The sequence below is a fragment of the Paramormyrops kingsleyae genome, chromosome 10 (assembly GCF_048594095.1).
Source record: "Paramormyrops kingsleyae isolate MSU_618 chromosome 10, PKINGS_0.4, whole genome shotgun sequence".
Taxonomy (NCBI): domain Eukaryota; kingdom Metazoa; phylum Chordata; class Actinopteri; order Osteoglossiformes; family Mormyridae; genus Paramormyrops; species Paramormyrops kingsleyae.
The window spans coordinates 26,420,907-26,444,925 of NC_132806.1; the positions used below are offsets into that span (position 1 = coordinate 26,420,907).

At 43.1% G+C, this 24,019-nt stretch overlaps 1 protein-coding gene across 5 annotated transcripts; it reads right to left on the reverse strand.

Annotated features, from left to right (window-relative positions):
* Nucleotides 1-1,427: 1,427 nt before the first annotated feature.
* phka1a (phosphorylase kinase, alpha 1a (muscle)) lies at nucleotides 1,428-19,705 on the reverse strand. Of its 5 annotated transcripts, XM_072717600.1 has the most exons (35): nucleotides 19,680-19,705; nucleotides 19,008-19,103; nucleotides 18,463-18,600; nucleotides 17,852-18,010; nucleotides 17,599-17,646; nucleotides 16,831-16,999; nucleotides 16,623-16,705; nucleotides 16,396-16,476; nucleotides 16,122-16,220; nucleotides 15,788-15,934; nucleotides 15,642-15,695; nucleotides 15,304-15,426; nucleotides 15,126-15,221; nucleotides 14,839-14,946; nucleotides 14,600-14,678; nucleotides 14,108-14,242; nucleotides 13,383-13,492; nucleotides 12,176-12,320; nucleotides 11,852-11,930; nucleotides 11,401-11,561; nucleotides 9,686-9,856; nucleotides 9,515-9,603; nucleotides 9,189-9,334; nucleotides 7,459-7,612; nucleotides 6,919-6,998; nucleotides 6,149-6,227; nucleotides 5,923-6,052; nucleotides 5,353-5,454; nucleotides 5,137-5,252; nucleotides 4,524-4,562; nucleotides 3,549-3,593; nucleotides 3,251-3,412; nucleotides 2,979-3,032; nucleotides 2,649-2,849; nucleotides 1,428-2,419 (listed from the first exon to the last, which is right to left on the reverse strand). In XM_072717600.1, the coding sequence occupies exons 3-35, from the start codon at nucleotides 18,538-18,540 to the stop codon at nucleotides 2,246-2,248; spliced, it is 3,696 nt and encodes a 1,231-aa protein (XP_072573701.1). In that variant the 5' UTR covers nucleotides 18,541-18,600; nucleotides 19,008-19,103; nucleotides 19,680-19,705; the 3' UTR covers nucleotides 1,428-2,245. The 5 variants fall into 5 exon arrangements, with proteins under 5 accessions (XP_072573701.1, XP_023653364.1, XP_023653362.1 ...); XM_023797596.2 differs by lacking the exon at nucleotides 19,680-19,705 and having other exon boundaries at nucleotides 11,491-11,561; nucleotides 19,008-19,381; XM_023797594.2 differs by lacking the exon at nucleotides 19,680-19,705 and having other exon boundaries at nucleotides 19,008-19,344.
* Between the last annotated feature and the right edge of the window lie 4,314 nt (nucleotides 19,706-24,019).

Sequence of the window (24,019 nt, forward strand, 5' to 3'; positions counted from 1 at the left end):
AATATCATCGTTAGTTTTTATGGATAGGGCATTGCTCTACTCTTAGAGTCAAGAGTTCTGTTGTAGGTAATTTCACGTATATACTATAAATAAAAGGTTCATTTTAACTATTTTTTTTATTGTGCAAAAGGAATATGTAAGTACAGTGATGCAGTTATGTCTTTTGCAGAATGTAAGGATTAGAGCCATTTCGAGAGTTTGGGAAAGCCCATTTAATTGTTACCCCACGTAATATATAGCGACTACTTCTCTCTGATTGGTCCAAGCGCTGTTTCTGGACAGTGAGGCAGAAACACGGACATGTAGCATGAGTGGTAATGATTAGATGTGAACCAGCGTCGTGATATCGGAAAGCCAAAGTTATCCAGTTAAGCAAGAAATCTTGGTTCCTAATACACACCCCTAGGTCAGGGGTGGCCGGTCTTATCCAGAAATGGCCTCTGTGTATGTAGGTTCTCACTACAGCTCTCTAATTAGGTTACTGATTAGAGGACTGATTGGCTGAAGAGTCCTCACACCTAGGTTTGAACGGCTGACCTAAAGGTCATCCTAAAAACCTGCATACATGCTGCCCAGGTAATAGTCACTCAATTGAAGGCTCAATAAATAGGCTAAATAGGGCTACATTGGATTGAAAATTGCCAACAATGGAAAACATTTACGGCTACAGTATAATTAATTTTTACCATAGGTGGTGATCTGAGTCACTGACTCGCAACTGGACTCAGACTCAAGTCACAAATTTGCTGACTTGACTCAACTCGGCTTGGACTCAAGGTCAATTAACTTGAGACTTGGACCTGACTCGTACCCCATGACTCAGAAAGAGGTTACCATGACGTTAATTTGATAAATTCTGTGTATATTCATTCTCTGCTGTCTAATGTTCAATTGGCTTAATGAAAGGTTTCCAAGGAGTTTGTTGGAAAGATGCATCACTCCGCATACACATGGACATAAAACCCATGCGAGGACAACCGTGAGTGGACACACTCTTTTCACCCCCCTCTGCCTATAAGGAATATATCCTATGATGTATAGGACTCTGGCAGGCCTTTGCTGCAGCAAGTTTATTCACTAAAGGTTAAAAAAAAAAAACACTGACATAGATATGGACTCAAGTTACATGACTCACAACTCAACTTGGACTCCAGTCACAAATTTGATGACTTGTGACTTTGCAGCAATAATGACGGAAACACTTGGACTCCAGTGCAAATGACTCGAGACGACTCAGACTGCCATGTTTTGACTTGAGACTTGGACTCTCCCAGGAATGACTCGTTCCCATCCCTGGTATTTGCCATTATGTTTATTATAATAACTGATATATGACCAGGTCTGAAATTATACTGGGGGGGGGGGGGTAAACTGGAGATGCTTCACTAAAAAATGTTGGTTAGCAGCTGCTGCTGGCTACAGTGGGGTAATGAACAAAGCAGATCAGATTTTATTTTGTTTGCATTACAGAAAGTTTCTTTCAAACATGAACATTAAAATGACTGTTCTCATAGTTATTTGAAACTTGAATGACCTTACAACTAGACAATGGTGTTAGAAAGAAGAGTAAGAATGTTTTTTCTGAAAATTAAGAAGCGACTCAAAATACATTATCTACCATGATCTTCCAATGGCCATTTAAAACAAAACACATACATCACAATGCAGTAATATGTTAAATTAGGTCTTTACTTCAAATGACTTGTATAACTACATTTGAAAACATACACCTACAGTATGTAACATCTTTCTAAATTATCCTTATTGCACTGGTTAGAAGTGAACAGAATGCACTTTTGAATTCTAAATCATTAACCTATTATTAATAGGTCTACACAATGAAAGAAGAGTTTTTAAAATGTTATGTTGGGGGGAAAGACGCTTTTGAACAACAAAGTATTAGTGACATCACCTTGAACAACAACTACATAATAAAATCTCTATTCACTCCTTGAAACAATCCTCTGCAAAACAAGGATAAAAACATGTACCATTTGCAGCTTAAGACATACTTCCTGTATTAACAGAACTATAAAACATTCTCTATTACCAGTTTTAGGGATAGTAAATAATGTATAATTAAAATTAACTTAATTCTGTATCAGGTAGATTTGCTTCTCAGCACACAAAACAAGCCACAACACCATTTCCATAGAGAATGTCTGGATGAGGCACATAGACCTTGACCAAACCTCCATCTTGAAAGTAGTTCTTTCAGGACTGAGACCTGACTAGTTAACCCGTTTCACTGAATTGCACAGGAACCACTGGGCAGAAAGTCCTGTACGTAGGTGGCCACAGCTCTGACAAGATACGTCATGGTGCCGAAGCGACCACTGGGTGCGCTGTCGTATAGCAGCCTGCAGATCCCATTGGACTGGTCTTTCTCCAAAAGACTTTCATCAGCCCCAAGGTCTTTCTGTGAAATGCATGAGGGGACAGAAGACTGATGAGAAAAAGCTTCATTAAGGAACAAGACCTGAGTGCTTTGAATTCCAGGAATGGCCTTACCACTTCTAACCTCCAGCAAGGTACCTACGCTGACATACTTTTGTAAAAAATTACAAAATGGGTTCAAAATTTACCTAATGTGTTTAAATGTAACCAAATATGAGAAAAAAAAATGCAGATTAAACCGTAACACATACCTGATCTTTATAAAACATGTCGTTGGCAATGTGTACAATCTTCTCCACGTGGATGATACTGCCGACACTTGGTATGTCAATTTCTGCCAGCATGGTGAGCACCAGGATGGCCTCCACCAGCAGCTGCCGGTACTCAGGTTGTGGCACGCGGTTCAACACAGTCTCCACGTGCACTGCAAACTTGATCTCACCAGGGGTCATCTGGGAAGGAGGAGATGGGAACTAGAGTCCTGGCCCAGCAGTCGATATTCAAACACTAAACGCTGATGGACAGTCCCTGAAGTGTGTATAATTTGTGCTGAAATACTAAAAAAAATCTGAAGGCCCCACCTCACGTGTGGTTGATGATGGCAAGACAAACCCCTCAATGGATAGGCCATGGCACTGCGGGAAAGCAAGAGGATTGCAAAACAAAGGTGCATCAAGCAAGGTCAGTCCTTCAAGCCTGTTATGCTGCCGCAGGTAGCATGGACTATCATTAGCTACATAATGAATTATTTTGAGATACCTATGCCCTCAGAACATTTTGGTGCAAGTAAAACGCCCATGAGGAAATTTTTTTTTTGGAAGATACATTTTTGTAAGGAAACCTTGCTGCTTACCTTCTGCAGGATCTTCCACACCTTCTGGTAGAAGCCAATTGGCACCCTGTTAAGTGCCCCATCCAGGCGTCTCCGACGCAGCCACTGACCCTGCCGGTTGTCCCGTGGCATCGTAGATATTGGGGATGTGTCAAATGACTCCACTGACGGGAGTTTGTACCTCTGGAAAAGATGCAGATCCTCCCATTTTATTTAACATAGGACAGGACCGGATGTCAATATGTCACATCAAGCCTACTTTGAAACCTCGGGGTTTCTTTCTTAAAAGCTTTTATCCGGTGATTGTTTCAGGACATACCCCAGAGTCAATGCGCTCAACGTCCAGTGAATGTGGAGTCAAGGTCTGCAAGGAAGGAAGCTCAAAATGAGGTTAGACTCCCGACTTTAGGATACCCTGTAAATGGTTTAGTAAAATTACACAAAGATCTACTTTTGAATTAGATCAACTTCAGTGCTGCTTCTGTGGTCACTCGAGAAAAGATGGAAAGTGCCAGGTGAACCACTAACCAGGCATCACCCAGATTAAGGGATTAGCATTAGGTTATGATAATTAATTAGCAATAATTAATTAGCAAGCATTAGAGTTTGCTGCAGAGCCCCAGAGTCTTGACTTCTGATTGGATCCTTTCTCCGAGAGAGAGAAAGTAAGCTTCTTGCCACCCTTTAGTTTAACAGACTTGTGATATTCAGGAAAACATTCCAGGCCCAGATAACCAGTTTCTTCTAAATCTCGTTTCCCAAACTTTATCCCCCTCGTGCCGACCTAGCAATCCAGTGACCCCCTTTTAATTAGGCATGGCGGAGCTGTTGAGTGACAGTTGACAGTGATTTGACAAGCAATAACACTGGAATTCATTAAGAGGTGGGGATTGTACAAAGAAGGTATTTCATTTAGTTTAGCTGTGACAACTCAATTATGAGAAATTAAGTCCTGAACATAGTAAACTGAGCATAATTAGGTTTACCTCCCCAAATCCATTAACGCAACAATTTAATAATCTTACTTTGGCCATTTAATGTCATTTTTATAAAACTAAAGGGGAATTACAGTATTATTATGATTATTATTTTTTAATTTAAAAACAGACATACAATGGTGCCACCAGTAAGTTAAATTTGTTAGACAGCTGGCTTGGTATGGAAACCAACATGCACAGCGGGTCCCCAGAACTAGTATGATCCAGGATATGGAAATACTAGACTTTGACAAACTACAAGTGGGTCGGAGGATTAACACCGAGCCACCGGCCCAGAGAGCACCAAACCGCGTCACCTCATTCTGGTCCGACAGCGACGCCCTGCGTTCGTCCATCTGGAAGGGGGCAGAGAGTTTCACTGAGGTCAAGTGCGACCATGACCCAGGTCTCTGAGGCATTCCGTAGGGTTCCTCTGTGGCCCGTTCGGCCCCTTCTGAATCCCCCACTGCACACCCCACACCCCATTCATCCCTACAGCCCGCACACGGACTGGCATGTACTTCACATCCAACATTTATCCACAGTCATTTGTGCAGTGGAATATTTTGCAGGACTAATTTAGTAAAGAGCCCGTTTCTATGGTATTGCAGATGTGAAACTACAACAAGCAACCTTCAGGTCAGAAGTCTACTCTACACCCTGCTATATTTTTAAAGGCTACTAAAATGAAGTATTAAGTGACAGTGTTTGTGTTCCTGCCCCTTACTCTTACTACTCTACTTTCATTACCAATTCATACTTGCTGTATTTATTCTCTTTCACCACTTAATCACCCAATGATGAAGATGCTAATTAAAAGTCGACTGAACAAAACCCTGTAGATCCTGGTGCAGACCGACACCCCAAGCAACGAGGTAGCGGTGGAGGAGGTGGGAGGTCAGAGTGGAAGGTGAAGGCGGGGGCCCGTACCAACTTTATGTCGCTCTTCAGCTTGCTGATCCCCACCCGCTCGCTTTTGGTGGCCCCCACGTTGCCCACTTCCTGGATGGAGATGGCCGGGCTGACGCCAGAATCCACGGAGCGCACTGCAGACCCAAGGACACACACTGCGGTCAGGGCCCTCCACCCCCCCCCCCCATGGAGGGTCTGCCCCATCAGCCAGAGGGAGAGAGAGAGTTTACCAACCGCTCTTCTGCACCCCAAACTCCTTCCCGCTGAGGATGTGGTGGAGAAGGTTCTTCAGGTCAGAGGGGCTCAGACTCATCAGGCTTTCTGTGGCCTCCTCCCCTAAAGACAGACCGACCCGGACAGAATACAGACCACCAGTCAAATCAGACTGACAAAAGACGACCAGTACAGCACTTCTGAGGCCATGTGGTGAACTTAACAGAAGACAAACACTGCAATTCAATGGCAGAATACTGTAACTGCACATTTCATCAAAACTGAGATATGACTGAAGCTGGGTCTCTTAGGCTCAGCTTTATCTTGAGACTAAATATATTAGTTAAACTATGCCTGGTTTTGAAGAAAACAGTATCATTTACATACCCATGTGACATGCAGGTGGATACTCCAAACACTTTGAAGACCCTTTTCTCAGTGTCAGTGTAGTTACTGTATTTTGCATTTGTATGCCAGTGTAATCATTTACTGTGGTTCAGGATATCAGTGAATAATAGTTTCAGGGGTCAGGCATGGAGTCACACTGCAGCTCGGCAGGAGACCCAGCCCCCAGGGTGGTCGGGTGCTGACCCGAGCAGCTGAGTGACTGGGCCAGCTCCGTGGCCATGACCTGAATGATGAGGCCGATGCGGAGGCGGAACATCTCGCTGAAGAGGCTGGGCTGCGTGCGGATGTTCATGGCCAGGAAGACCATGATCTCCTGCGGGACAGACAGACATGACTGCTGACTTTAACCTCAAAAGGTAGGCGGGGTAAGCAAAGGGGGAGGCGGGGAGGCAGGGAGGCGGGCCGCTACCTGAGTGAGGACGGCCACCGTGATGTTGTTCTCGCTGGCCTCTTCGATCAGCTTGGCCAGCTGGTCGGGCGGCAGGGGCCTGTGTGGAAAACATACAGCAGTGTTTCTCAAGTCCATGGGGACTCCCCCAGATGGTCAGGGGCCCCCCCAGGACCAGTCTGAGAAATGCATAAATACAGAGACATACAGAATGAACCCAGAAGGTCCTTTGGGAAATTCACTAGCTTACAATTAGTAACAAGATAAGAAAGGATAAAATGTAATTTTATTCTGAGGGAAACTGTAGTACTAAGGCATAGCCCTTACCATACAGGATTAAACAGACCCTAAAATAACAAAAATAAAAGCAAACAACAAAAACAATATACTACAATAAAAGAAGGAATCAACCAGTAAAATGAAAGTATAGAGGCAAAAGGATAAAAAGATGATATTTAAAATTGAGTGTACATGTGCAAAAAGCATAAAAGGGTATCACGCAATGTGTAAAAATACAATTATATACAATATAAAAATATGTACAGTTTTTAAAAATACAATTATCCTGCAATTAGGCTAACAGTCTTTCAGGCTCCTGGTGCACTGGGTGATTTTAATACCTTTAGCGCAGTGTTTCCCAATCTAGTCCTCAGCGACCCAAAGACAGTCCACATTTCTGCTCCCTGGGAGGGAGCAAAAATGTGGACTGTCTTTGGGTCCCTGAGGATTGAGCTGGGAAATACTGCTGTAGTGGTAACACCACAGTGAGGCCCCACCGCTTCCCCACTCACGCGGAGATGGTCTTCTCCCGAGGTTCGGGGGGGAGCCCCACAGTCAGGTGCTTCTGATGAGCCAGCAAGTCTGAGCAGGCCTGCAGACCAACACAACCGATGAGCCACTCACTGGCACCCAAACACATTCTCCACCCACCCAAAATTCAGGATCTCCCAAAGCAGTCTGCTGAGCGAGACCTAGGCAACGGACTCAGGGTGCCAGAACCTTCTGCTAACGAGCACGATCCCCATCGCCACCTGTCACATTAAGTAATATTTGGAGAATAATTTTTTATAGTCATGCATTAACATTTCAGCACTAGGTGGGCAGAAAATTCAAATCTCAGGAGGCAATCTGCTGTACCCTTGAGCAGAGTTTAATGGAAAAATACACATCAGTATAAATTGGTAAGAAATTCTAAACCACACTGGATACATTTCTGGCGACCGATATTGTATTTTATTTAACTAGAGTCTGCTTGAGAGACTAGTTTTAACAATGGTGTGCATCCTTCTCAGGGAAACCCAGATTCTACCTGAGCGCGGTGACCTGCGTACCTCATCCAGCTCCTCTACCTTCTTCCGCAGCATCCCACAGATCATCCGCACCAGGCCCCACTGCCGCAGGTCCCCTGCCCGCTGATACAGGTCAGTCAGCAGGGTCCTTACCGTGGGGTCCTGGTCATGTAGGCCAGTGTCCCAGTCCATGCCCCTGGAATATGAAAGAGCACTTCAATACAGCAGTATTCTGCTTAAGAACCTCAGTGTTCACCCCAAGCCAAACCATCACCCACCATGTCCCATTGGTCCCATCTTCTGGAGGCCTACATGACTGTAGGAGGCGCTCTTGCAGCAGCCAGGTGAACATTCCAGAGCAGAAGAGCACCAGAACTAACTAGAGCCGTCATGATTACTCAATTCATAAAAAGCACAGATTAAAATTTCCGTAATCGATTGCTCAGCAATATGGCGGAAGGAAAACGACGAGGATCCAAATGAAGAACGAAAGCATCAAAGTGAATGAAACTGCAGTCGTCAGTATTGCAAAGGAGAACTTCAATAGCCGTACAGCATGACTGCTGTGCAAATTCACGTTAAGACGACATTCGAGTCTGACGGACTCACGCGATCATGGGATGTTAGCATGTGCCATAGCTTAGCATCATTACGTTGGCTTTAATTATTATGCTTAATGTACTTTTTACAATTCCTGTACGTCAAAATAATCACTGCTGATTAGCCCCATTGCCTACCTGCATTATGTATATAATACGGTACATAAAACCAATTTGTTTTAATTCATTTTTTTAATGTGTCATTTTAAGGCTGAACGGTACTGAAAAGTTCAAACTATATTTGAAGTTTTTGAGATTAATTAGGAGTTAAAATTAATTATATAGCCAAATTGAACTTATCTAACAACACGTCTGGAAAATAAGTTAGTGGTGTGTGGGGTTGTGCCAGCAGACAAAGCAGGGCCAACAAATCATTTGCTTCTGCTCAATATCGTATCTCTATGGAATACAAAATATTTCCATAAACAAATGTCTTTTCATGACCATGCAGTTCTTGTTTCCTTTCCCCCCTCTTCAATTATTTTTGTTTAATTTCTCACAAACACGCCACAAGATCCATGAGTGAGTCCACCATTAAAGTTGTAAAGTTTGGTTCCCAATGACAGAGTAAAAATGTTGTAGCGCAACTATCACAGCAGACTATCGCGATCGTTGTGATGTGACAATTGCATGTGCATGAAATGCCGTCTCGATATCAACATTGCACATCATGAAAGCCTGTCAGGTCAGCACAGTGCTGCAGTGGGCAGTGCTGTCCCTGCACACCCCCGCTTTGTGTGGGTGGGGAGTTTGTATCTTCAGCCTGTGCCCGCGTGGCTTTTTCGTGAATCCTGCAGTTTCCTTCCACTGTCCAAAAACACGCAACTTAGGTGATTTGAAGTGCCTTAATTTTCCATGTGACTGAGCATGCATCAATTGCAATGTATATTATAATTACATACTATTCTAAACGATTACTCAATGAATCGTCAGATTAAATTGGTAGATTCCTTGATTATATCAATAAGCAATAGTGACAGCCCTAGTACTGAGCCACTCCAGTAAGTCAGTCAATGACACATCCCATGATGCCTAGAAAAAGAACCCAGCCAATAGCAGGTGCTGTAGTTAGACTGACTGGAAACATCAGTTATAGCTCACACCAGTGCACGCCTGTCAAATGCAGGCAGATTTGGCCAAATAAACCCTCAGTAATGAACAGCAGAGCCTCACTTGTCTTTATAGAGAATGTAGAGGATGTCAGCCTGATCTTGCAGGTTGTCTGTGTCCTTCAGCAGCTGCACCAAGGCCTGGTAGTCTATGTCCCCTGCTGCATCCCTGGGCAGGTTCCCTTCAGAGAGCTGAGCAGTCTGTGTCTCCTGGGCAAACAGTGTGGATCAGCACTTCATTTACCATATCATACATGCAGAACATTAAGCAGATGGTGTTTAAATCGAACCCTTTTAATTATAGAACAGACTTTATTTTAGGGGAACTGTTCCCCTTTGTGCAGGCAGATAGAAAACAGATCGATTTAATGGGTGAAGCAGGAGTCACACCACGGTGTCCTGAGGTCCTGAGGTATGCGTCAGGTTCAGGGAGGGTTGGCGAGACCGGAACAGCTTGGTCGGGAGATACATGTGCACATCTACAGAGAGACAGACACCAGTCTCAGTCGCAAGGACAGAGCTGACACTACCAATGGCTGGCAGCAATGTCAGGCCGCTCACTCTGTATGTTCAGCTCCTTGGCCTTCTGCACTAGTGATACCATCTCCCTGGTCTTGGTTGCAGCCACACGGAATCTGCTCAGGCCCCCCTTGACCTTGCTGCTCTTCAGGCTGGACTTGGGTGCAGTGGTTGCCAACAGTTGATCCAAGTATTGCACCAGGTCATCATTCTCTAGGGACACAGACGGGCCACAGCTTATCACCCATATTGGTTCTCAGGCAGCCTTACGTAGTTAAACCACTTAATATTGGAAAATTGTTTTATTACTATACTTTTCTTGGCACTGCAAATCCATAATTGATTTCTTTAAATAAAAGACGAAAACCCCTGCAGGGGTGGACAAAACAGGCATAAACGAACATAAAAAGGACAAAGTCTGAAGTAAGTAAATCACAAGCATGGAAAAGCAAGGTGAGTCATACCAGGCTGAATGCCAGTTAGCAGTATCTGACAGCTAGAAAAAAAGTTTGACAATCAATATGAGGAGTTTCCAAGACAACAGCGAGCAATTCACACACAAAGTTCCACAGAAGCCAAACAGTCGGGGCTCAAATTGCCAGTGCAGTCACAAAAACTGCAACCAAACCAAAATTATTTAACGCATCAATGAGAAGAGCCTCAAAAATCACGACCACATATGCAAAACTCACACAAACTCAGAGAAATAGTGGTTGTTAAGAGGATAATTCCTAGACTAAAGCCAAGACATAATGACAGTCTGGGGTAAGGAACACAAAACCAGTTCCTCTGGGTAATGGGGGAAAAAGTTACATGGTCCGATGAGTCATCTTTCCTCCGTTTTCTTACATTCAGATGGATTGGTTTTGAGAAAGCCAAAGAATGCCATCAACCCACAATGTCTGCTGCTAAATGTTATGTTATGTTATGTTATGTTAGGCAGCCATCTTGTGGGAGTCATTAGGTCCGATGATTGTTCTGCATGGTCATTTTGCACGACCGAGTGAATATTATGGCGTAAACGCTGTTCCCTCATGAACCTTTATGGGATGTTCTGGAGTGTGAAGTAGATTTATACTACCTTCCGCCCTCAAAGTACAGGAGGCTTTCCATCATGGGGAAAAAAAATCCAATATCCCACGACACACAGTTCAGGACTTGTACGACATCATCTCAAGGACTGAAGCTGTTCTGAAGCCCAATATCTTGATACTTGAATGTTAGAGATTTCTTTTGCCCACCGCTATTCATCCACATGCCACTCCTGATGTGGAAGTGAATCCCAGTCAGGAGGCATGCCGCGAAAAAAGAATTTATATCCGACAAAAGAGAGGCTTTATGATCGGACATTAGATTAAAAGGGCCCAGTTGAACATGCCAAAAAGATGCTACAATATCAAACCGCATTCACCAGCACATCTTCTTGGATTGATGGTAAGGGCAGTGGGATCAGGACACCACATTTTGGAAACATGGATCAGTGTTTTAAATGGGCTACATCTTGAAGTGAGGTGAGTCTTGTATGAGAAGAAAGGATGTCTGATGTCAAATTAACTCTGGGAAAGCCATTTTTTAAAAATAGCATTCAGGTCCTTCAAAGTAATAGGCATCTTTCCAGACTAATTTAATAGCAGGAGCAGTTAAATACAGACACACACACACACATCATGGTAACGAATCCTTAAAAAGTTACAGTATCCTGGTAAAGAGAGACTGGGGTCCCAGAACATCAGCATAATGAGCCACAACATCCTTACCATCATCAAACTGAAACTCATGCACAGCTCCACCAGCAAAGTAGGAGATGTCATCTTCTTCATCAATGCTGGAGCCCTCATGCCTCTTACCACTGTCCATGAAGCTCAGGTGAGCACAGCAGGAAGTGGTCAGGAACTCGGACAGCTTCCCTGTCTGGATCCTGCGTGTGCAAGTCCAAGGACAGATAACGTGCACATCCAGACACAGGGACAGCGCAAAACCTCCCCCCTGCTTCATGAAAAGCTGAAAGACAGACTTATTTGTTCTACCTCAGGTCATACGTACTTCAGCAGAGTCATGATTGTATGACAAAATAACATCCAGCTAGTGTTTGATTGTTTTGTACATTTCTTACATTGAAATCCTCTCTGGACCAAGGCTGACCATGATGAGGTTAGGCCTTGCTGTACCATATTTTCAGGACATGCCATGAGTTTCTTTAGGCCATACCTGGCACCTCCATAGTAGCCATCCTGCATCTTCTTCAGAGCGGCCAGAACCGCAGGGTCCAGGTCCGAGTGGTCTTCCGCTGCAGCAGACAGAATCATGCATGGCATACCACAAGCAATGAGGCAGCGTACCCATCAGGAAAGCTTGCATATTCAGAACTGACCCTAAAAGCATATTAGCATGCAGTGTGCTTGGTGCGTCCAAGAATATTTCCTTGTAGCTTTTCTATGGTCCCGTAACACAATGCACACCGCTAGTTTTTAAACCAAAATGCATTATGCATTGGTTACATTTGGTGCATGCTTCAACAGGACAGGCGCTCACTCAGCATGGTCTGGGAGATCGGAACGGTGACCGTGGGACGACCAGTCATTCTCCAGCGGGAAGAAAGGTAGGAGATTTCTGTGCGCAGCATCTCCACAATCATATGGTTGTCCAGCGCAAGGTAAAACTGATGGTGATCGATAAACTGGATACAAAGAATGAGAAACGTTTGGTTATTAAACAAACTTTACAAACTTGGTTAACACTTATAAAAATGGCTTTCCGTTTCTTAAGGGTCAGAATCCACCCTTTGGAGACCTCAGTGATACAGTAAGTAACATCACTTGAGAGTCAAAGTTAAAAGTCAGTCGTAAGGCTCAATAACTCAAAGACTGAGAGACATTATTAGCTGATACAAAAAAAAGGCTCTCACAGATCTTTGATTAAATGTGTTTTACATATGGAACTATTCCACTAGCATACAGGAACCGACCCGTACCCAAGCTGTACCTCGCAGAGAGACTAGTTACAGTGCGGTTCCAGCTCACTTCGGTTTTCCACTGCAGAAGAGTCAGCTTGGTGAAGGTGTCAGGTTTGGAAAGCAAGACTGACGTAAAACCCAAGAGATGCTTATTTACCGTTCACATTGTGTACATCATGAATTACTTAGTGCATTTATTTTTACCATGTTCTAATTTCTGCTAGCACGTCTGTGAGAATCCCTGTTATATGCAAGCGTCAAATGCGGAATTAGTGTTCAGCATAAATTTGCGTTCAGCTGTTCTACAGTCATTTTTTAAGTAGGAGGTTAGAAATTTCCACGTTTCGAGTTTTCAGGAACGCATTAATACAACCCAATGTGCGATACTACTACTAACGAATAATATATAGAACATACGCTTTTTCCTTTAGATAATCAGAACATTGGTACCTCCATGCATTTCGACCAATCAGGTGGTGGCGACGTAACCAGCTCAGTCTGGTCACGCTTTCAGACCTTTTAGCAGGCAGGCCCACATCGGCGTGGTTACGGCTCGGATACGTCTCGCATTCTTTACAATGGAGAACCACCAGTTCGCGGTATGGCTCGGTTCTTGGTGGCAGTGGAAAAGCACCTATAGTAAACTCAGGTTGTAACATAATTTAAACTACCATAGAAGCACCTATAGCCCTTTACCTGTTCACCAGTAACCAGGCAAAGCATTTATGAATGAGTTACTCAATGAAAAGTCCAGCTGTTCTAATCCTGAGAGCAGGCTGTTCTCACCTGGGGAGTGAAGGAGAAGATCGTGTTGCGAATCAAGTAGAATTTTGAGGTACCCAGTACACCGATACGCCGGTATGGTCTTCCTGTTAGACCTAGTCTCGGGTTACGGCCTGTGAGAAATGTACAAAATTATTTTAGATCAAAACACCATTACTCAGAGCAGAGCAATCCAATTGCAGGGTATGATAAGACCTAACTGTAACCTAATTGCGTAGGCAGTGGTGCCCTAATGGTTAGAGAAGCTCACTTGTGATTGAAAGGTTGTGGATACAAATCCCCAACCAGCAAGGTTCCACTGAGGTACCCTGAGCAAGGTACTGCCCCAAAGCACTGAATTAGATGCCCACTGCTATGTTATGATGTCACATATGGGTTAAGTACAGAGGATACATTTCTTTGCTGTGTGCTGTGATGTGTCAATCACTTCATCTGTTAAAACTCATTCTTTCATCATTTTCACTGAATCATCGATCAATCAGAGCAACATTACACCCAAATTTTAGAAGATGATTTAACTAGACTGCATCATCCACATCCCTGGGCTTGATCACATCAGTACAGATATAGTCAAAGCAAAGCAGCCCTGCTGGTAATATAATAAAACTCAATCACCCATCAAGGGAAAGTTTAAAACGAAGACAATTTAGCTCAGAACCCACAATATAGATGGAATACTAAATCATGGGACAAGCAATATCAATACATTACTGTTCCAAGATTTTTACCTAGTCGGGCATAGATGTGACTCAAAACTCTTGAGGGCTGCACTCGGATTGGGTGGATGTCTGCCACACTTTCAACATCAAACCCATGCTTCTTCAGCAGCTGCTTGATCTCCTCAGTCTCTGCCAAGATTGACACTGGAAACATATCACCTTCATGAGGCACCAAAGGCTAGTGTTTCACGTCTGATGTCAGACAAACCGGTGACATTACCAACAACATGAACACACAAAGTTTGCTTTAGATTCACTAAGAAACACATCTTGGTGATAAGTCAAAATATAAGTGATTTATGGGGAATATATATCAATATCCTTTGGACACACAGACCATCTAGTGATGAGAAAAATTATTTTCAGATGGAAATCCACTTTATTGTGATAACAATTATGACATATCATTGCCTTTAGCGTGCTAAATCATTTATATTGTATTAAACAAATATACACAATCTAACCTTTTTCTTTCTATCAAAGATGATGCAGAGAACTCACCCTGCACCACAACATCAGGTTTGGGGATAGTGGAGAAACGCCGGTTGAGGGGGTCTATCTCCCCTGGAGCCAAGAAGCCCTGGAACCCAGAGAGGAACCTTTCAACCGCTGAGGTTCATGAAGCATCACCTGAGCTCTGGATGCAAACTGAAACGCCTGCGTTCCTCATCTTCCTGCTTTTTAAGGGTAAGTGGCATTTTAAACTAAATTTTAAAATAAAAAAAAAAAAAATAGCTCACCTCAGCCAGAAGGTTACCCAAGACGTAGAGGGACTGTCCCCACTTCAGGGGACACTTCCCCATAGGAATCCTCTCCACGGAGTGCGGGTTGACATACTCCTCATCTACCTGTTTAGGACAGCAGAGGCAGATGAACAAATGCACACTCGCATGAAACTCTGGCTTAATCAGCTCAATTAATACCTGAATTACATTGGTTCCTTACATATAATTATGACAACAGAACCAGAGCTGAGGACTTCACAGCCTTGCTGTACAGCTAAACGGGGTGGAATCTGAGTACTCACACGGTCTGGGGGCACGCTGTAGAGCTCCGGCAGCAGACGGATCCCGTCCTTTTGCTTGATCAGAATCCCATCAAGGGCCTCCCTGTATTCCTCAACCTGAATGTGCAGACAAGGTTCCACACATTTGCCATGCAAGAACGCTCCCTCATAAGAGTTACACTCCCAGAGTCCCACTCACCTGCTCGGGACTGTTGATGAAGATCCCATCAAGGATGAGATAGGTCCAAAAGAGAGGCCACTCGCACTCAATGTTCTCAAAAAGCTTGAGCTCAGCTGACTCATAATAGAGCCTATTTGGGTCCTGAAGGGAAGGGTATATATATATATATATAAGGAAGTGATCACTTAGACACCTTGCCACACCAAAGCTTCTCCATCCTAATTATGGCACTAATAGACAATGCAGAAACATTTCAGTCCTGGACCCACAGGGGCACACGATTGATCACTTAGGAATTATGCGCAGAAGTTCTTGTACTTAGCCATATGATACCCTCCCCATTAATTACTTCTTACCTCTTTAGGAGTTCTGTGACCATCTCTCAGAAAGCGGCAGCATCCATAGCGCCCCTGCAGCAGAGACAATTAGTTTAACTACGTGTCCCACAATCCACTTGGGTTGAACCAATTGCAGTTATGCGTGCCGGGGCACAGCTCCTCACCTGCAGCTTGGAGATGATCTCTTCTTTAGTAATGTTCACAATGTTGATGTCCTCCACTGCAAAGGCTGGGTAGGAAATGATGGAAAGGAGGCCAGCATCCACTTCCTTTGAGGTAGATGCTCTTGGTAGCATGGAGTTCAAGATGGACTGCAGAGAAGGCACAGAGAACAGGATTAGCCTAATCTCATCAGTCACACCTAGATGTGAGGGCTTTTGACTATATCCCTGCAATCAGATTATGTTCATTTCAATTCATGCAGGTGCCTGGAGCACAGAGGGATCCACAGAGTCTACATGGTCTTGTGTGAAGATGCGGAGACCCTTTTGGCATTACCTGACAGTGTTGGATATCATCGGCAAAAGCATGGACGACAGATCCGGGGCCTCCCTTGGCACCAAACAGGTTCAGTTCATCCAAGGCTTCCAACGCAGCCTGTGAATGTACAGGAACCTGGATTACTGCCTCTCACTTATATTGTGACGCTTATTCTTCTCATTGAGTTTTCCGGCCTCTGGGTGCAATCGCTCTAAAAGGCCTGGGAGTCGGGCATTTATGACAACAAACCACAGAAGAGGACGGAAGACTGACGTTTCTGCTTTCACATCACCTTAGCCATGCCGATAGAGCTGGCATTGATCTCAGGGATGCCCTGATTAGTCTTGTCTCCTCGTTCCCACATACCATAATCCTGAGAGAGGAAGAGAAAGAAAGAGAAACTTCTGAATGAGCAGACAGACGATTCCATACCCTTGGACGAGGTGCAAAAACAGGAAGAGTATTACAATATTTTCCTTGGAAAAGAAATAAACAAACAAAACATATGGTAACACCTACGGCAATTTTGTATGCGGTCTCAATGTAGAACATCAGGTTCTGCACCACATCCACTTCATCCTGAGTGTACACAATGTGCAAGCCTGCAATGAAACACCAGCTAGTCAGCACTTCCCCATCAGCCAGCTGTCAGCAGAGAGCAGGGCGAACAAGCGGATGGGGCATTGATGGGGCATTGATGGGACATTGATGGGGCATTCTTTGGTACCTGAGGCAGTCATCTGTGCCAGGTAAAGGAGGAACAGGGATGTAGCATCCACCTGCAGGTGTCCCCAATCTTGGTCCCCTACTACTGTGGCACAGGTTCGTGTATTGTACTTGGCATGGAGGCTGTCAATGGTGCTCTTACTATACTTGAAACGCTCCACTTTGTCGATCTGGGAAACACAAAAAAAAAATGCTTTGAGGAACAAGGATTTTTTCTTTGATGAAGTGAGGACCTGGTTGGTGACCCTTTCATCAGAGATGGCTGATAGCACACACTCACAAGACTCACAAGACTCACAAGACTCACAAGACTCACAAGACTCACAAGACTCACAAGACTCACAAGACTCAGCATGTTAGCCAGTTGGCTGTGTGCCCAGCAAAGTGTTTATTGGATGCAGGGTGGTACTGCCCTGCATACTTTTCAAATCAGTCAAATTATGAATCATGCACAAACTCTGGCCAACCAATATAAACCCCAGGATTCACTCCAGCTTTCTGCTGAGTCTTTATTGGTCCCTGCTCTTAAAACATAACACTGTGTTCTGGGTGTGCTCCTATATGGAAGGTGACTTGACACCAAGATTCTGGATGCATGTTTTAAAACATGCTACATGGTTCAGCATTACTGGAAGATGGCAGCCAATGAGCTGCCTTAAGCCCCCAAAATTGCCTAAAGTCAAGTAGAGTCATCTACAAAAACATATCACCCTCAGTCCTCTCATCCTTAACACTGGTCAGTGGTGGCCCCTCATGAAGACTGACTCACCTGCCTCAACATGCACTGGAGGATTCCCCGCATGAGCTTGACAACACTCTAGAGAAAAAACAGAAATCTGGATGAAACTGGGAGCCATAGCACACCCACAAAACGTTTCACATGGTACTCTCTCACACGCACTGAAACACAGGTACCTGGTAAACGCACAGCGATTGAACAGGCTAAAAGGCGCCCCCATGTGGCAACAAAACATTCGCCTTGTAACAATTTCCCCCCCATGGGGGGTATTTCGGGAGCCCACCTGCTCCAGTTCGTAGGCCTTAGCCTTGTCCTCATCGCGGTCAGCGTTCTTGCGATACGCCAGGCTCAGGGCCCAAACCGCCAGGATGCTGTACACGTTGTCCCGCACCCAGGCATCCGGCTGCTCCGTACTGGCTGGCAGCAGCCCCGTCACTGGGTCCTGTGAAGAAGAAAAATGGGGGGGCGCTCTCTGTCAAGACTGTCATCGTGGTTAGTCCTTGTGTTTTAGGGTTATACAGCTTTCTACTCATTCCGTGAATTTCTTTGTCCACTGGCGTTAGCGATTAACAGCATGTCAGAATCTGCACAAGCATGTTATTAGTGGGTCCGGCTGACCACAGACGTGTCAGGGGCAGTGCATGTGTCACTCAGCTGGTGATTTAAATACGTTGGCATGTGTGTGACTTTCACTGCCTATTCCTAGCAAGGTAAGAGACCCTCAGCTGGTACAAATGCTGTGACTTGATCCCGTCTCAAGGCATCAAATTGCAGACTGTTTTGTAGTAGTTAATCTTCTTGGAAGCTAAGACATGGCACCGTGCAAATTAAACTATATGAAGATACTGTTTGGTTTCTGCATTTGTTTCACTGTAGAAGTGGGACAGGGCTCACTTGGTAGCGAAGGATGGTTTGTTGTACAATCCGAACATAATTGTCAAGTTTGACTCCGGAGTTACTCCGGCTCCTCATGGCGGGCCTTTCTCCTTCCCAATGAACTTCAGACCTCGGGTAGCACGAACACTACTTCACCTGTTGCAGGGCAGAAAAAGCATCCGATTATATACTGGAGGGGCAATTACCTACGCAGTACTACACGGAATTTCCCCATGGAATGCATAAAATACTACCATTTGTCTGTATATACTGTAAAACATATGTAACGATTTCAACAACCAGCCGACGTTTTCGTCTCAATCTCTAGACTTGCATCTAGTTAGAGCGGTCAGACATGGGTGTCTGACAGTTAAGACCTACCTGCCCGTAAACAAACTAAACTGGGAATCTGAACACTACCATGGATGTATAATGAAGAATAGTTTGTTATCTATATGCTAAGCCCAGAAAAATAATTTTCTGAGCCAGTTAAATGTTGGGTTACCAAACGTAAAAACAAATAGTATTTACAGCATTGTACTACAAAATGCAGCTTGACTTACTGGTTTGTGAATAACTTCTGTAATTTGCAGGTTTCCGTCCGCCTTCTAGTGATCTCAAACGCTGCAACCCGAAACTCGGCAGGCAATCCCGAGATCCTTAAATAATTGTGCACAACAAACAAAAAGTCTACAGGAATATCCTCCAAACGGAAGGCAACTGAAGTGTTCATTTATATACAGATGTCTCACACTTCCGACACACATTCACATTCATTTGCCTAAATACGGATGTCGTGAACTTAAAATACGAAAAAAAAGTTTTAGGTGACTGCCAGGACCTGAGGAGGTCTATTCCGCTGTCAGGTCACAAAACACGTGTTCCTCGTTGAAAAAGTGAAACATCTATAATAAGAGAATTCATGGCTTGCCACTATAATCGCAGATGCATTTCCATAGAAAGTTTTTTTTTAAAAATCTCAGGTTGACGATAGAGAAGAGCAACCATGACGAGGAAATTAGAGAAAGTGGGAAAGTACGATTTTACCATAACTTGAAGTAGCCTATTACAATTAAGTTTATTCATGTGCTGGATTCATTAATCAAACCTGAGTGTTTATTAAATCTAAAATAAACTCCGTTTGTCAGTGACGCATTTTAACAATCATATATCAGTACCACAGTTCATCTTAAACACTCCAGTTAAGACAGAACACCCCTCAGAGTAATACTGACCTGTATGACCAGTACTTCTTGTAAAGCCTTTACTGGCACCGAACCCCCGACAGATGGCAGCATGTATGCATAAGTAACATTCTTCTCCGTAAATACATCTTGAAAATGTCAAATGTTCACATGCTCGAGGCTCTGCCAGGTTATATGCAGAGGCATAATTTTTTGGACTTGGTCATGTTGTAAACTGTATAACGCTCTAATTGGGGGGGGGGGACCCGAATGACACGTTTCTAAATAAATAACCCTTATTTTTTTCTTTTCTGCAAAATTTTGCTTAGGCCTACTTCATTCAGTTTATATTAGAATAATCCATTATTTTAGAATATTAAGATGTAGTGGATAGTATTTTGAATTAGGCCTGTTTGGTTCCTCTGGTTTAGAGTTTGTCCTGTGAAATTACTGCTGGCGTTTCCTGGGATGTACATTATAGGCCTATTATAGATTGTTGTTAGTCCTACGAACCACTTCGTCTTGGACTGAAAAATGTGTTCTCCACTTGATTTTTGTGGTGCAAAATAAACGTGATGGAAAACACAAACAGTCTGAAAACAGAACCACCGGTCACGATAACCAATGTCGGCATTTTATCCTTGAATAGAAATAACTTCTTGTTTGTATGCACTAGTTAAGTTAAACAAATAAATGACTCCCGACAATACTGTGATGCAGCAACTGTATGAAAAAAGTGGTATGTTAGAAATCACAATCACATACCCCATACCTGTACCGAAGCTTAAGTATAGTTAATGTAGTTACACGGTTTTGGTAAGAAATGGACGGAATGCTTGTTTTGTGATGTATTTATAACACTCTGACCATGGGTCCCAATTGCGTAGTTTTTAAGGTCTTCATTTAATAAGGATGAGCATTTGTTTAATTCTAGATGTAATATTGTATGTCCTACATTTGAAACTTTTGCAGAAAATTTTTGAACCACTTCATATATGAAGAATACAAAAATAAATATATTTTCTATTTATGTCTTTATTTTTTTCTGGCAGTATACAAATAAGAGAACGTAAAATGCACTTATAATGCTTGATTCAAATAACCTGTAATTTATACATGCTAATATAGGCCTATGTCACAACCTAATAACCAAATAACCATTTACAGGCTCGTTTTTGGGACGTACCTACTTACGCCAGTGGTTATCTTAGTTATGTCGTTTAAATTTTATTGTAAAATGTTTACTCTTCACACATTCAGCCTATCATTGGTTTTTCAACTTATAAACAAGCAAAACTGAGGTAGCCAAAGGGGCTCCACAGATAAAACGTAGAAACATTGTTTTTGTTGTTCTTATTCCGGCTGGTCTCCGATGTTTACTGGGACGCTGGTGACGCGCCCCAACTGCTCGCAGTCCAGGCTCCTCGAGCCGCGCGTGCGGGTTCGGGCACGCGCACCAAAGGGACGTGCCACATGGCACTTCCAGTACGACACTTGCATCAAGATGCGGATAGATAAAGGTGCGCTCACGCGGCGCATATGCCAAAGCATCTGTTTTGTTAAAAGTTCACAGTACAAAAAACACTCAAATAGACCTACTTGATACACACAGCACAACAGTTTGACTAGGACAGAGCACGATTGACTAGGACACATCAGTCACAAAAACACGTGGATTTTTACTGATTAATTCAGTGGTTTCTCCTGGAACACGTTGATTCTAGGATAGAGCATACTACACGTGAAGGCGAACATCTGCACTGCAGGCGAAATCCCTGCCTTTTGCTTTGGAAAACAGTACTGGGAATATTACAGAATGCCCAGAGCCATGTGCAATAATAGCGTTTCACTTTTCTCGTCAATCCCCCACATACAATTTGATTTAGTTGGTTGACATTCATCTCTACAATCATCCCTCCGATCCCGAAAGTTGCTGGAGTCTTCCCTGAAATAGAGAGCAGCTCCATGACACTCGCGAATGATGCGCAACGTTCAAGAAATCTTCCGTTTCTGCAGCAGTAAAATTAACCGGAGAGTTTTACCGCCCCTCCAAGCCAGTAAATTTTAGCGCCGGTACCCCAGTATCCCCAAGCCAGCCAGCAATAGGCTTTGGCGGTATATAATTTTTAATACCGTCATATCGTCCAAAAATAATACTGCGGTATACAGTAGGATATTTTGAAAAGCAACGCTATTCCATATTTGCTGATAAAATTTTGTCCCTCATCCTCCTCCCTAAAATCAGTAGGCCTATGTCTAAGGTGGAATGTCAGGGGTGCCGCTAGAATTTTTGAGTCCCCAGAAAGCATATCATACTGGGCCCCAAACACAGACAAGTACAATCATGTTCCAAATGTTTAATTTCCTTATTATTATTATTAGTAGTAGTAATAGTATTAGTATTTGTATTAATATTTTAATGTAATTTTTAGCTTCTTGTTTTTTAAGTGATGTACACTATTATGAAATGATAAAAACTAAAAAACTACACCAGCTTCTTCAGTTGTCACACTGTGTTAGCTGCTTTGTTCTACATGATCCTAATTCAGGAGTTCCCGGACCCCCCCCTTGCAAATGAGTATGACTTTTAGTCTCCAGCACTATTATTTTTGTGAAATTTCTGGGAACCTGCAAACCTGCTTAGGATAAGTGGTTGGATGGATGGATGGATGGATGGATGTGATCCTGCATTACTTTGTTATTTTTTAGTATCTCAGAAATAAACTTAATGTACATTTTTTTTTACATGTTATAAAGGCTAAATGTGTTCCCAGTAGCGCACTGCTGCTGGGACCCTATGCTCTACATTTGCTCAACTCCTTTCCGAAGCACAGCGTTAGCCAACGGTTTCTTTGAGGAGTTTCAAACCTCACCCCCTGCTGAAGTGGCATCCGCCCTTTGCACTCGACCAAAGCGTTGGATCAGTGTTCCGGAGGGCCTGGACCCTGCGGCAGTTTGCATTGTGTAACGGGCGCCACTCAGTGGGCCGAAGGTGCTGCATCAGCGTAGCTTTTGTTTAAACAACCCTGAGGACCTTGGTGACTAGAGCTGGAGGACTGCGTGTACTGGAGTCAAGCAACCAGTTTTTTTTTTGTTTCATTCTCCATTTGCTGAGTAATAATGGGGGTGGTTAGTGGCTCAGCAGGTTTGGACACCATGCCGGCGATTAGAAGGTTGTTGGTTCAAATACCACATTTCACAGAGTGATTTCACTGTTTGCTCCCTGAGCAATACACATATCCACCAGGTGCTCCAGTGAAAATCTGACCTTGCTTTCTCTGTTGTACATTGCTTTCAATAAAAGCATCTACTAAGGTAATAGAATGTCATCATAATCTCAATGTACATTTAAAGAGAGATGAAGATTTTTTTAAGTTTGGGCTTGTATTTAGTATTATAAATGTGCTTACAACAAAGTTTCTATATATAATAAATGCTTGATGCTATTAATATGATTTTTTCAGCACTAGGTGTGCTGATTGGTATAGGAAGTTGGCTTGTAGTGCAGAGGCTTCTGCTGTATCTTTGAACAGGGTTTCTAACCCGATTAACCGAATCCCAGCTATATAAATAGTTTGGGCAATACGTATCAGTGTTGTGTAAATAATTGAAAAAGCCGTAAGCAAATAAAATATTCCAAGAACTGTACATGGCAGACTGGAATTCTTCCACAGTTGAAATATATATATTTTTTCTGTTCTTGTTGAATCTGACCAGAAACATCACGGACAAAATATCAGGTTTGAAACAAAATGCTTTATTGCCAAAGCAGAGTGTGATGGGTTTTGTACTGTCCTTCTGTGAAACAAATATCATGCTACAAGCATGTAACAGGCAACAATACAAAACAAAACTGAATTTTTACAGTACGCTGGTTGTGCAAATACAGTACATAACTGAATCTGCCATATTGCGAGAGGTTGTAGCGCAAAAAAGTGGTGTGTTAAAGCATATAACACTCTAGTCTGAACAATCACATACTACTTCTATTATTATAAAAAAAAGTTCATTTGGAATAATTCAGCTTTATATAAAACATGATGCTAAAGTGGCCAAGTGCATCTGGAGAAGAACTTCTGCAATGTTTATTCTGTGTAATCTAAATTTAACTCAAATACCATTTCAATTATATATGTATCAGCCATCATCCAAGGTTATGGCAGCCATACGAGAAGTTCTGTGTCAACCGTTAAAGACTGATAGCAACAAGCAAGGTCCGACTTAACGTTACAGCATCTAAAATAGCATGACTGAAATGGTACATTGAAAGAGTGCTACACAAAATAAAATCCTTCCTGAAAGGCTGTATAAATAAAGACACGTAACCATGAAATATAATCTGTATCCCAGACCACATACCTCATACCTCCAAGGATGCAATCAATGAAACA